This window comes from Camellia sinensis, chromosome 1 (assembly GCF_055761805.1).
Source record: "Camellia sinensis isolate YWXY chromosome 1, ASM5576180v1, whole genome shotgun sequence".
NCBI classification, from domain to species: Eukaryota; Viridiplantae; Streptophyta; class Magnoliopsida; order Ericales; family Theaceae; genus Camellia; species Camellia sinensis.
The window spans coordinates 64,651,135-64,663,445 of record NC_138961.1 but is presented as its reverse complement, the minus strand read 5'-3'; the positions used below and the strand labels follow the sequence as shown (position 1 = coordinate 64,663,445).

The 12,311-nt window shown below is 36.4% G+C and overlaps 1 protein-coding gene across 1 annotated transcript; it reads right to left on the bottom strand.

The window, feature by feature from the left end:
• Positions 1-5,849: 5,849 nt before the first annotated feature.
• On the bottom strand, positions 5,850-8,803 carry LOC114266492 (uncharacterized). The gene is made up of 2 exons (XM_028207399.2): positions 8,203-8,803; positions 5,850-6,208 (listed from the first exon to the last, which is right to left on the bottom strand). The coding sequence occupies exons 1-2, from the start codon at positions 8,456-8,458 to the stop codon at positions 6,021-6,023; spliced, it is 444 nt and encodes a 147-aa protein (XP_028063200.2). The 5' UTR covers positions 8,459-8,803; the 3' UTR covers positions 5,850-6,020.
• Positions 8,804-12,311: the final 3,508 nt, after the last annotated feature.

Sequence of the window (12,311 nt, the reverse complement as noted above, 5' to 3'; positions counted from 1 at the left end):
TAGTTATAGCTTTTTTAGTAAATTATAAAATAATATATATATTTTAAAAGATTTCTAATAATTATAAGAATTTCTTTTGATCGATACATATTATTTAAACAAGACATTAAAATGACAGAAGAAAAGTTCATCCATCGATTTTTCTATTTCCTTTCTCAGAAAGACCAATGTTGTAGTTATTTTTGAGTTATAATGTGATGATAACTATTGTTTTATAATTAGGTCAGCTTCATAATAATTCTTATATAATATTAAGGGAGCTTTTTTGATAAATCCATTTTCTAAGAGCTTTATTCCATCCAACCCATATTCTTTTTGACTATTCCATTAGGTCCAATTTGAGATAAGAAGACTAAAATATTCTTTTCATCTACTTATGTTCCATTTAGTTCACATTATTTTCTTATGTTTCAATAAGTTTTATGGGTGACATAATTACCAAAATACCCTTAATGTGAATGTTCACACCGTCAATGTAAATTTTCATATCGTCAATGTGTAAGGGTCCGGCCCATGTCGATCCTCGTGGGTGCCCGGAAAAATTCGAGTCGGGCCGGGCCGGCCCACAGGCCAAAAAATAGGCCTAGCCCGGCCCGGCCCGTTGATAATATGAATATTCACATTGACAAGTTAACATTCACATTGATAGGAGTGTAAAATTGGCCTATGGCCCGTGGGCGGCCCGAAACCAGCCCGCTGCCCGGGGCGGGCTCGGGTAGGCCTGTTCACAATGTGAATATTCACATTGACATATTAACATTAACATTGACAATAGTGCAAAATTGGCCCGTGACCCGTGGGCAGCCCGAAGCTCGGGCCCTGGTCGGGCCTGGCCCGGCCCGTTGACAATGTGAATATTCACATTGACATGTTAACATTCACATTGATAGGAGTGTAAAATTAGCCCGCGCCCTGTGGCCGGCCCGAAAGCTGCCCGCGACTCGTGAGCTGCCCTGGGCGGGCCCGGCCCGACCCGTTGATAATGTAAATATTCACATTGACATGTTAACATTCACATTGAAAAGAGTATAAAATTAGCCCGCGCCTCGTGGCTGCCCGAAACTAGCCCACGGCCCGTGGGCGGCCCGGGGCGGGCCCAGCCCGACCTGTTAACAATGTGAATATTCACATTGACATGTTAACATTCACATTGATAAGAGTGTAAAATTGACTCGCGTCCCATGGGCGGCCCGAGACGAGCCTAGTCCGACCCGTTGACAATGTGAATATTCACATTGACATATTAGCATTCACATTGATAGAAGTGTAAAATTGGCCCGTGGCCCGTGGGCGGCCCGAAGCCCGCCCGCTGCCCAGGGCGGGCCCAGCCCGGCTCATTGACAATGTGAATATTCACATTGACATATTAACATTAACATTGATAAGAGTGTAAAATTGGCCCGTGACCCGTGGGCAGCCTGAAGTCCGGCCCCGGGCCGGGGCGGGCCCGACCCGTTGACAAGGTGAATATTCACATTGACATGGTAACATTCACATTGATAAGAGTGTAACATTAGCCCGTGCCCCGTGGTTGTCCGAAACATGCCCACGGCCCGTGGGCGGTCCAAGGCGGGCCCGGCCCGGCCTGTTGACAATGTCAATATTCACATTGACATGTTAACATTCACATTGATAAGAGTATAAAATTGACTCGCGTCCCATGGGCGGCCCGGGTTTGGGTCCAGGCCTACCCCGGGCCGCGGGCGAGCTTCGGGCAACGGACAAATTTTACACTCCTATCAATGTTAATGTTAACATGTCAATGTGAATATTCACATTGTCACGGGTCAGGCCAAGCCCGCCTCTGGCTGCAGTCGGGCTTCGAGCCGCCCATGGGCTGCGGGCCAATTTTACACTCCTATCAATGTGAATATTAACATGTCAATGTGAATATTCACATTGCCAACGGGCCGGGTCCACCCCGGCCCGAGGTCGGGCTTCGGGCTGTCCACGGGTCACGGGCCAATTGTACACACTTATCAATGTGAATGTTAACATGTCAATGTGAATATTCACATTGTCAACGGGCCGGGCCGGCCCCGGGCCACCCACGGGCCGTGGGCGGGTTTCGGGCAGCCACGGGGCGCGGGCTAATTTTATATTCCTATCAATGTGCATGTTAACATGTCAATGTGAATATTCACATTGTCAACGGGTCAGGCCGGGCCGGGCCCGCCCCGGGCCGCAGGCAGACTTTTGGCCGTCCATGGGCCGCGGGCTAATTTTACACTCTTATCAATGTGAATGTTAACATGTCAATGTGAATATTTACATTGTCAACGGGCCAGGCCGGGTCGGGCCCGCCCCGAGCCGCGGGCGAACTTTTGGCCGTCCATGGGCCGCGGGCCAATTTTATACTCTTATCAATGTGAATGTTAACATGTCAATGTGAATATTCACATTGTCAACGGGCCGGACCGGGCCCGCCCCAGGCCGCCCGTGGGCCGCAGGCGGGTTTCGCGCCACCACGGGACGGGGTCTAATTTTACACTCCTATTAATGTGAATGTTAACATGTCAATGTGAATATTCACATTGTCAACGGGCCAGGCCGGGTCGGGCCCGCCCTAGGCTGCTGTCCTGTTTTATACTCTTATCAATGTGAATGTTAACATGTTAATGTGAACATTCACATTGTCAACAGGTCGGGCCGGGCCCGTCCACGGGCCGTGGGCGGGTTTCAGGCAGCCACGAGGCGCGGGCTAATTTTACACTTCTATCAATATGAATGTTAACATGTCAATGTGAATATTCACATTGTCAACGGGCCGGGCCGGGCCGGGCTCGCCCCGGGCCGCGGGCGAGCTTTTGGCCACCCATGGGTCGTGGCCTAATTTTATACTCTTATCAATGTGAATGTTAACATGTCAATGTGAATATTCACATTGTCAACGGGCCGGGCCGGGCCCGCCCCGGGCCGCCCATGGGCCACGGGCGGGTTTCGCGCCGCCACGGGACGGGGGTCAATTTTACACTCCTATTAATGTGAATGTTAACATGTCAATGTGAATATTCACATTGTCAACGGGCCGGGCCCACCCTGGCTCGCAAGCGGGTTTCGGGCCGCCCACGGGTAATTTTACATTCCTACCAATGTGAATTTTAAAATATGAATGTTTACATCATTAAATTGCTAATCGTTCAAAAAATATTTATAAGGGTATCAAAATTAAGTATCAAAATTAAATATAAGGGCATAAGTGTCCAAGAAAATAGTATAAATCAAGAAAATGGACTTTATGGAATAAAACTATACATACATGGGACTAAATGGGTTAAAAAATTCCTTCATGGATTTCTTGGGTTAAAACACTTCTAAATTGGACTTTTCAATAAAAATCCCTAATATTAACGAGCTCATGCAGTTACAATAATTAAATTTAAATACTAAATTTTAGATATTATTTCATGTGTCTTATTTTTTTACTTAATATTTCGTGTGTCTTTAATGTGTTAATTTTACGAGTTTCACCATTTATGTCTTATACTAATTCTTTATTAGTGATGCATTATATAGTCATATTGTATCTAATTTTAATTATTATAACATTATTGTTTGTAATGCTTTATTTGGTTCACTGGAATGAAATGTAATTGAATTTTTATTTTTATTTTTTATGATTGGATGTTCAGAGCAATTTACACTACCTCGACTAATTTTGGAGACCTACACAAAGCGCCTCTCCACGTAAATTCGGCAAATCTCCGGCATAGCCGATGGGTGTGGCGCCAATGAGTTGATAACACCTAGCGAAAAGGGAGCACATTCTCAAACCCCAAGCTGCAATCACTAAATCAACCCTTTGAGGTTATGGAATTGAATATTATACGGTCATATTGTATCCAATTTTAATCACCATAACAGTATTGTTTATAATGCTCTATTTGGTCCACTGGAATGAGCTAGAACGGAATTGAATGATTATTCCTTAGACTCTTTTATAGAATGATCATTTCCTTGTTGTAAGGGGTGGTTCTACAATATTCATTTAATCTAAAGAGTCTTTCGAGTAATCCTCGCTTCAGTACCTGAAACAAAAAATACTCTGGTAGGGGGTGCCAGAATTAGTACTCCGACGGATAAGTTAGATGAGGAAGGGTAGAAATTTAGTTTTCTATAGAGATTTTAGTGGGTTTATGATGCATACCTTTTTTTCTTTACCTTTTCTTCCTTATATAGCTAATTGGTGTAGATATTTCTTACATAATTTCCCTATTTCATCATGACTTGAATGTCATGACTCAGTTTCCTACTACTCCTTTGGAAAAAGACATCCAGGGCTCACTTTATCTTCTCGCACAAGTACTTGTCGTTTACACTAGCAGCTCTTAATCGGCATTCCCATTGGTTGGCGATCGTGTTACTCGGCGGCGTTAGGTTCTCATCAAACTCATTGGGCCTGATTGAGTTTGGGTTTTATGATGGATGCCCTGGCATTTTGTTTGCCGACTGCCTTGATGAATTTCTCGGGTTACACACTTGTAATGGTGAATGATAACTTCATTTGCAATGCATTTTTTATTATTTTTTTGGTGAAGCAATCATGTGAATGAGTATTTTGATGGAATAATTATTTCATTCCACTATATTCTAGTGAACTAAACATTATCTAAGAGTACTTTTAATTTAGGGGGAATTATAGTCTGGTGGGCTTTTGAAAAAATATTTTGTTTACCACTATAATTTTTTTTTTCAATTTTATTGAATTGCTATTTCCCCTTTAATTTATTGGTAAAATATAGACTTCTCAATAAAATCTTCCCAACAATTATGATTGTAGTTTATTTTGCAAAAAGAAGGGATATACGTAATTGCCAATTGTTCCTTCTTTGAAACATAAATAATTAGATTTGAATAGAAAAATTAGTTGTTATCTGGTTTTTATCTCTTTAATTTTATTTTTGATTGTTGTTTGAAAAAATAAAAAATATATATTTTTCGTTATAAGTGGTAATATATAATGGTGCAAAAATCCATTAATATATCCCTACTCATTTAAATATGATCTTTAAAAATCATTCCCATGTCCTGATTATCACGATAAATAAATTATATGGAGACAAAAAGTCCTAATAAATACACGAAAATAAGATTCATACTAAATGTTTGAAGCACTGATTTTGCAATAAGGTACATGAATTCTAACCAATCAGACTGGTTCCGTTCATTACTAATAGTTGTTATAATTCAAATTTTATAAGACTTTTATATCATAGTGATAATCTGAGACCTACAAGAAGTTAGAACAATGGTGGAAATTCACATTTTTTGTTAGAAAAAAGGGGGGGGGGGGAATACAATTCAGTATATATTTTTTTAAAAGAAAAAAAGTACACATAAATGATAAATTTTGTAAATATTAACAATTAAAATCCTAAATTTTTTCATGTATATGTAAATATTTTTTTTATAAATCTTACTGAATTATAATTCCCCCCCTCCAAAAAAAAAAGAAAAAAAATGTGTAAAAAGAGAAATGTTAGGGATCATGAAAATTTTTTTATGAAAATGATTATGAAAGAATTGTGACCCTTAGATTACCCTGATTAGTGTGTGCTGTTTTATTCTAAGTGTGATCCAAAGATTACAAATCTTTCATAATCATTTTCATGAAATACTTTTCATAATACCTAGCATTGCTGAAAAAAAAATAAAAAAAATCAAGTGCACAAAAAATAAAAAAATAAAAAATTTGTGTCCAAATTCATTTTGAGATTCCTTCGTGCAACTAAATTCATTTTGCCATTGGAAATTTTCACTCTCTATGTAATCTTACATGTGACATAATAAGTTCTTCAGATACACATAATTTTTATTCCATAAACGCAAGTAAAAGAAGAATAAAATAATGACATAAATTCAGTGACGAATAAATTTAGTCAGTAAGCCATAAACGTAGTTTGCGAAGTTGAAGCTTGATAGGTTGAATTAAATGTAGAAAATGTATTCTAAAAAAAATGAATAATTAAGAACATCTCAAACTTGAAAGAACTAAGACAAGCAAAGAAAAGACTTTCTCCTCACGAGGATTTGTCATCTGAAGTTGACGAAGCTTTGCGATCTTCGATTAGTTTTCCTGGATCTAATTCTCCCAAGTCGATTCCTGCCACCGTCCCTATTTCTGAATTATCTCCCTCTATTTCACCTTCTAGTGTCAATCCTTTTATTCTCCCAGCTATTGAGTCTGGTTTTATTGGCAAATTTATTTCTGCAAAGTTAATGGGAATGAAAACATTCTTATAGTTTTGTAACAAATATTTGAATCTACCACCAAAAATTATAAAACCAGTGAATGGAAGATTCCTTCAAAAAGAAAGAGGCAACCAAGAGAGTTGAGCATAAAAAAGGTTACTTAGACTCCGTTTGGGAAGTTGGTTGCCTTTTTGATTTTTTGACTTTTTGGACTATTTTAGCCTGGGCTAAAAAGTTTGGTTTGGGAAGGACTTTTTGGCTTTTTTGGTTTTTTTTTTTGAGAGAAGAGTGTAATGATTATGGGTTAGATGTGATATTTTGTTTGTTATGGCTAAAATAGCCTATTTTGTTTTTTGTGACTAAAATAGCCAAAAAAGTCCAACCAACTTCTTCCCAAACGGTGCCTTAAAAGATTATCATACGTAGTGCAATTATTTTATTTTAAAATTGTTTCACTGACAACCAATTGCCTCCCAAAAATATTAAGCAATCACAGTTTCTCTGACATTTTAACATAAGCAATACTAGTAAAAATATTTTGTAAAAAATTGCTCTAGACTTAAAATATGTGTATCAGATTGATTTTGGGTAGGACACATAATACGCTAAGTTTAGATTTACACCATAAGTTTAAATTATAAACAGTTTTTCAGATTATTTTTTTCTGGATATATAACATTTATGTTTTAACATTATGATAACCATAATATAAATAATGAAAAATTACAATTTAAATTTGGAAAAAAAAATTACACATCAGTGATAAACTTTATGAACATTAATAATTAAAATTTAAAACTTTTTTGTGTATCTATAAATATTTTTTTTCAAAAGATCACTTATTCGTAAATGGGCGAATTACACTAATGATTTTTATAATTTGAGCCTTGTGTCACTATGGTTCTTGACTTTTTAGTTGTGACACATTTGGTCATGAATTTTGAATCTTGTTTCAAATAAAGACAATTGAAAATACCATTGCTCACGTTCAATGGTAAAGTCGTCAATTTGATAAAATATATACTAATTTGAAAAAAAGAAATGCCAAAAAAATATTTTTAAATTTTAAAAAATTATTTCTACCCACCACAGATAAAATTATATAAAATTGATAAATCTTTTACACATTCATTTATTTATTTTTACCAAATTAATTTTTGTTAGGTGTTTGGATGATGATCATGTAATGGACAGTTGTTTTTATTTTTATTAAATTAGTTTCTATTTTTCCGAAAATCAAATATGATAACAACTTTGATATCATTATTAAACCAATCTATTAAATTAAAAAAATCCATATCTAACAACATTTCATATATTAAATGTATCAATTACACATTAAAAACCTAACAACCACTTATTACATCATCATCATCCAAACACATAATAAAAATTAATTTGGTAAAGTAAATAAATAAATAAAAATTCAAAAATATGTTTTTCACATTTATTTTTGTCACATTAATTTATATTTTATCAAATTGACAACTTTACCCTTAAAATTGAGCAATAGTATCTTTAATTGTCCTTATTTAGAACAAAATTCAAAATTAAATGTGTTACAATTAAAAAGTCAAAAACTAAAGTGAAACAAGTCCCAAACTATAAAGACAATTAGTCTAATTCGCCCTTTGTAAATTGTAATTTCCTTTCACTTGAACTCACATGAAATCTTGTTTCAAATTTTGTTGTCCTTATTTTCCAATGTCAATATTCTCATTAAATTACGCAATTATAAATACATAAGGGCAAAACGAGAAAATTTTCACAAGTTTGGCCTTTGGAACCATGCCTCTGCACTAGGATTATAACAAATTACAATTCAATGTTAGTTTTCAAAATAAATTGCAAATTGATGGTAAAATTAACCACTTTAATAATTAAAGTGATAAACTTTTCCCATGATTTTGCAATTTGTTCTTAGTCTTACTACTGATTTACAATTTTCCCTAATTAATTTACAAGAGATCATGAGAGAGAGAGAGAGAGAGAGAGAGAGAGAGAGAATACCAGGATTAGAAAAGAACCAGAGAATGAGGGCACAGAGAAGCAAGACGAAAGGTATGAGATGGATAGCATTCTCAGCTAACTTCACACGAGACTTCTCTTTCTTTGATGCCTCCGACATTGGTTCCAACTGAGGCAACTCATTCGCTTCCAACGACAACGATCTCAAAACTGGCGACGGCGACGCCGCTGACGACGACGATGAATGGTATTTTAAGTAGTCGTCAGAGACTCGAGTTGTGCTTGATGATCTATGCATCTTTACTCTTCTCTCTCTCTATTTCTTTGATCTACAACAGAACAAAAAGAGAGATCAGATCTAATGAGAATAGAGCAGAGAGAGATCAAAGAGAGAATAGATCAGAGAGAGAGAGAGAGTATGGTTGTCCAATTCAAGTCAAAGAGAAGTTTCGGCATGGATTTAGGTAAGATCTGTTATTTTCCAAGTTTCTGACTGTTCTTGTTTTCACTGTCATGTATTATGTTGATTTTGTATGGTCTTTTAACTAAAATTTTAAGGAATCTTTCAACTGGATTAATACATGTATATATATGTATATATATATTGTAAAATCTATACAAATTAAGAAATCTTATAAAAAAAATTATATAAATGATATGTCATGCAATTATTAAACTTTGAAAATTGTAATAAGTCCCACTTCGATTATAGGACAAGTGTCATGTGAGTAAAGTAAGATAAAATTATAAGTTTTATTAATTTGTATAATATTGACATATTAGTGGGTATCTGTGCCTGAAAATACGGTGTAAATTATGTTAAGATAAAAATATAGTTATAATTTATATATATTATGTTGAAATTTGATAAAGAAATTGAAATAATATTAAAAAATATTATTGTTCATAAATTTTTTTTAACAATTTTGCTTATACCACACATTCTACAGAATTGAAATAAAATAACAACATATTGCAAATCAAAATAATAAAAGCATATATGCCAAGCAAGTTAAGAAAAAAATTGTAAACATTAAACAAAAACACACAAATTAAAACTATTATAAACTTGTTAATGCTATTTAATCTATAAAAAAAAAAAATATTACTTACCAAAAAAAAAAAAATATGAAACACTAATAAAGCATACCAATAAGTGCTATGCGATTTCAACAAATTAAATTAAAAATCAAACAATCCGTATCAACTTATACTTTGTAATTCCAAACAAATCAAATAAATCAATGCACATCAACCAGTTCTCTACTAACAAAAAAAAAAAAAAAAATGAATGCACACAAACTAATACTTTACAATCTTAAAAAATAAAATAATTAAATTAAACATCAAACAATGCACACCTTTAGTACTATACTGTTGCCAATCGAATTATAACCACATAAACAAAACAAACATTGTATTATCGTACACCTAAGTCGATAATATATGTATGCTTTACAAAAGAGTCAATTAAAGCTTTACAAAATATGGTGCGTTTGGTAACGTTTACGTTTTCAGTTTATATTTACAAAAATTTTATAAACTAATTTTTGTTTATTTTTAGAAAAACAAAAATTACAAACGTGTTTGGTAATTGACAAAATGTTTAAAACATTTTAAAAATATAAAAAAGCGTGAGAAATGGCAAGTGATGGCAAGATACGGCGGAAGACGGTGGTGGAAAGTGGTGACGGTAGGTGGTGGGTAGCTGGTGGTGGTGGATAGGTGGGTGGGTAACGGTGGCGGGTAGTGGGTGGTAGCGAGTGGGTGGTGGCGGTGGTGGTGGGAGGTGGGTGGCGGATGGCGGGTAGTGGTGGATGGTGGCGGATGGGTGGTGATAGCGGGTGGTGGTGGTGGGTGGGTGGGTGACGGTGGTAGCGAGTGGGTGGTGGTAGTGGTAGTGGTGGTGGTGGCAGGTGGGTGGCGGATGGTGGATGAGTGGGTGGGTGGGTGACGGTGGCAGGTGGTAGGTGGTAGCGAGTGAGTGGTGGTGGTGGTGGTGGCGGTGGCGGCGGGTGGTGGGTGGTGGTGGTGGTAGGTGGGTAGCGGATGGCGGGTGGATGGTGGTGGGTGGTGGCGGGTAGGTGGTGAATGGTAGTGGTGGTGGTGGTTGGTGGGTGGGTGACCGTAGCGAGTGGTAGGTGGTAGCGAGTGGGGGGTGGTAGTGGTGGTGGTAGTGGTGGTGGTGGGTGGTGGTGGCAGGTGGGTGGCGGGTGGTTGGTGGTGGTGGGTGGCTAGTTGTGGCAGGTGGGTAGTGAGCGGTGGTGGCAAGTAGGTGGCGGGTGGTGGTGGCTGGCGGTGGGTGGTAGTGGTAGGTGGTGGGTAGTGGTGAGTGGATGACAGGTGGGTGGTGGGTGGTGGCAGGTGAGTGGTGAGTGGTGGTGGTGGGGGGTGGGGGATGGGTGGTGGTGGCGGAAGACGGTGGTGGAAAATAGTAGCGGATGGTGGCTAATGTTGGGTGGTAAAAAAAAAAAACTCAAAACTCAAAACAGAAACACATTTTTTGTGTTTTCATTTTTTGACCAAATTTATAAACTAAGACCACTGATTTATAAATCAAAAATTTTACCAAACAAGTTTTTATTTGAGTTTTTAAAATTTTTGTAAATATAAATAGAAAACTGAAAACATAAGTGTTACCAAACGGCACCGTATGTTTCAACCTAAAAGTATTTGGTTATATCAAGAAACAAAAAAGTGATACTAAATCAATTATATATTCTTGAGAACTTTTATACATCCTTAAAAAAAAATTAACAACCATATATGGAAATCAATTTTTTTTTTTCCACCTAGGCCCGAGCCTAGCTCAAGCCCCTGGGCCTGGGCCATCATTTTGTAGCCCAACCCAGCTCGTAGGCCCAGCCCACGCCGATGGCCAGTGTTTTTTTTAGTGAAAAATAATAAATTTTTGGTTAAAAAAAAAAAAAAAATAGTCAAGCCCGCCCAAGCCCGAGGCTAGGCCTACTAGGCCCACCGGCCCGGCTATCCCAAGACCTAAATACGACTAGGGCTTGGGCTTAATTTTTTTGGCTCGTGGGCCGGCCTGGCCTAGCATAAATTTTGGCGAGAGCCCGTGATGCCCGACATGGGCGAGGCCCAACTAGATTTACACCCCTAGTTGTACATTTCGGTTAAATTTATTTGGATAATAAAACCATTGGTAGCAAATCGGATAAAAAAAAAATCCAAAATTTAATTTATATACTTAACCGGTTACAATCAAGATGAGAGGAAATAAAAATAAAAAAAACATAAAAAAATGTAAACATTAAGAGTAGGAAAACAATTATCTATGAATTAAAAAAAAAAACTAAGACGCTCATACCTACGAATTTAGTATGCAAAATCTAGTGTGTTTTTCTAAACATGCCATGATCATTAATAATAATGATGTTTTTAATAAATAAAAAAAGCATAATTTTTGATCAAGTTAAACGTAAATAATCTATAAAAATACATACAAAATATATCTCTCTAAGTCAAATTGGACATTTTCAAAAACCTTCACTTGTATATTTGGTTGAATTTATATTTGGATAATAGAACCATTAGGAAATAATTGCCATGGATAGAAATAATTAAGACATAAAATTTAAGATAATAATTAAGATAATAGTAACAAAAACACATTTTAGAAAAAAAAAAAAAAGGGCTTACCTTGCAATTTTTGTGAGAAGTTTGGTGAGAATTTATAAAAATATAAACATTAAGAATAGGAAACAGTTATTTACGAATTAGGAAACACTATATACTCATATTTAGTAGGGACAAAAGTCCTACTTATGAAAAATCTATTGTGTTTTTCTAAACATGTCATGATCATTAATAATAAGGGAAAATCGGTTTAAGGTCCCTATCCAACTTTTAGTAATGGATTAGGTCCACAATGTGTTCTTTTGTAGCCTAAGGTCCCTCAATGTTATTTTAGAGTGTAAAATACCTGTCTTACCCTTGTTTATAATATACGTTGTTTTCAATTTGGCAGCTAAAGATCATATTGATATTTTGTGGGAGATTACGTGAGGATGAATTTGACGATTCAGATTTTTGTGGAGATTTTCTAGGGTTTTGTAGGTGTTGAAATCCTGTTCGTTGTTTGTAGGTGTTGAAATCCTGTACGAGTTGAAATCATGTTCGTTGTTTGTAGG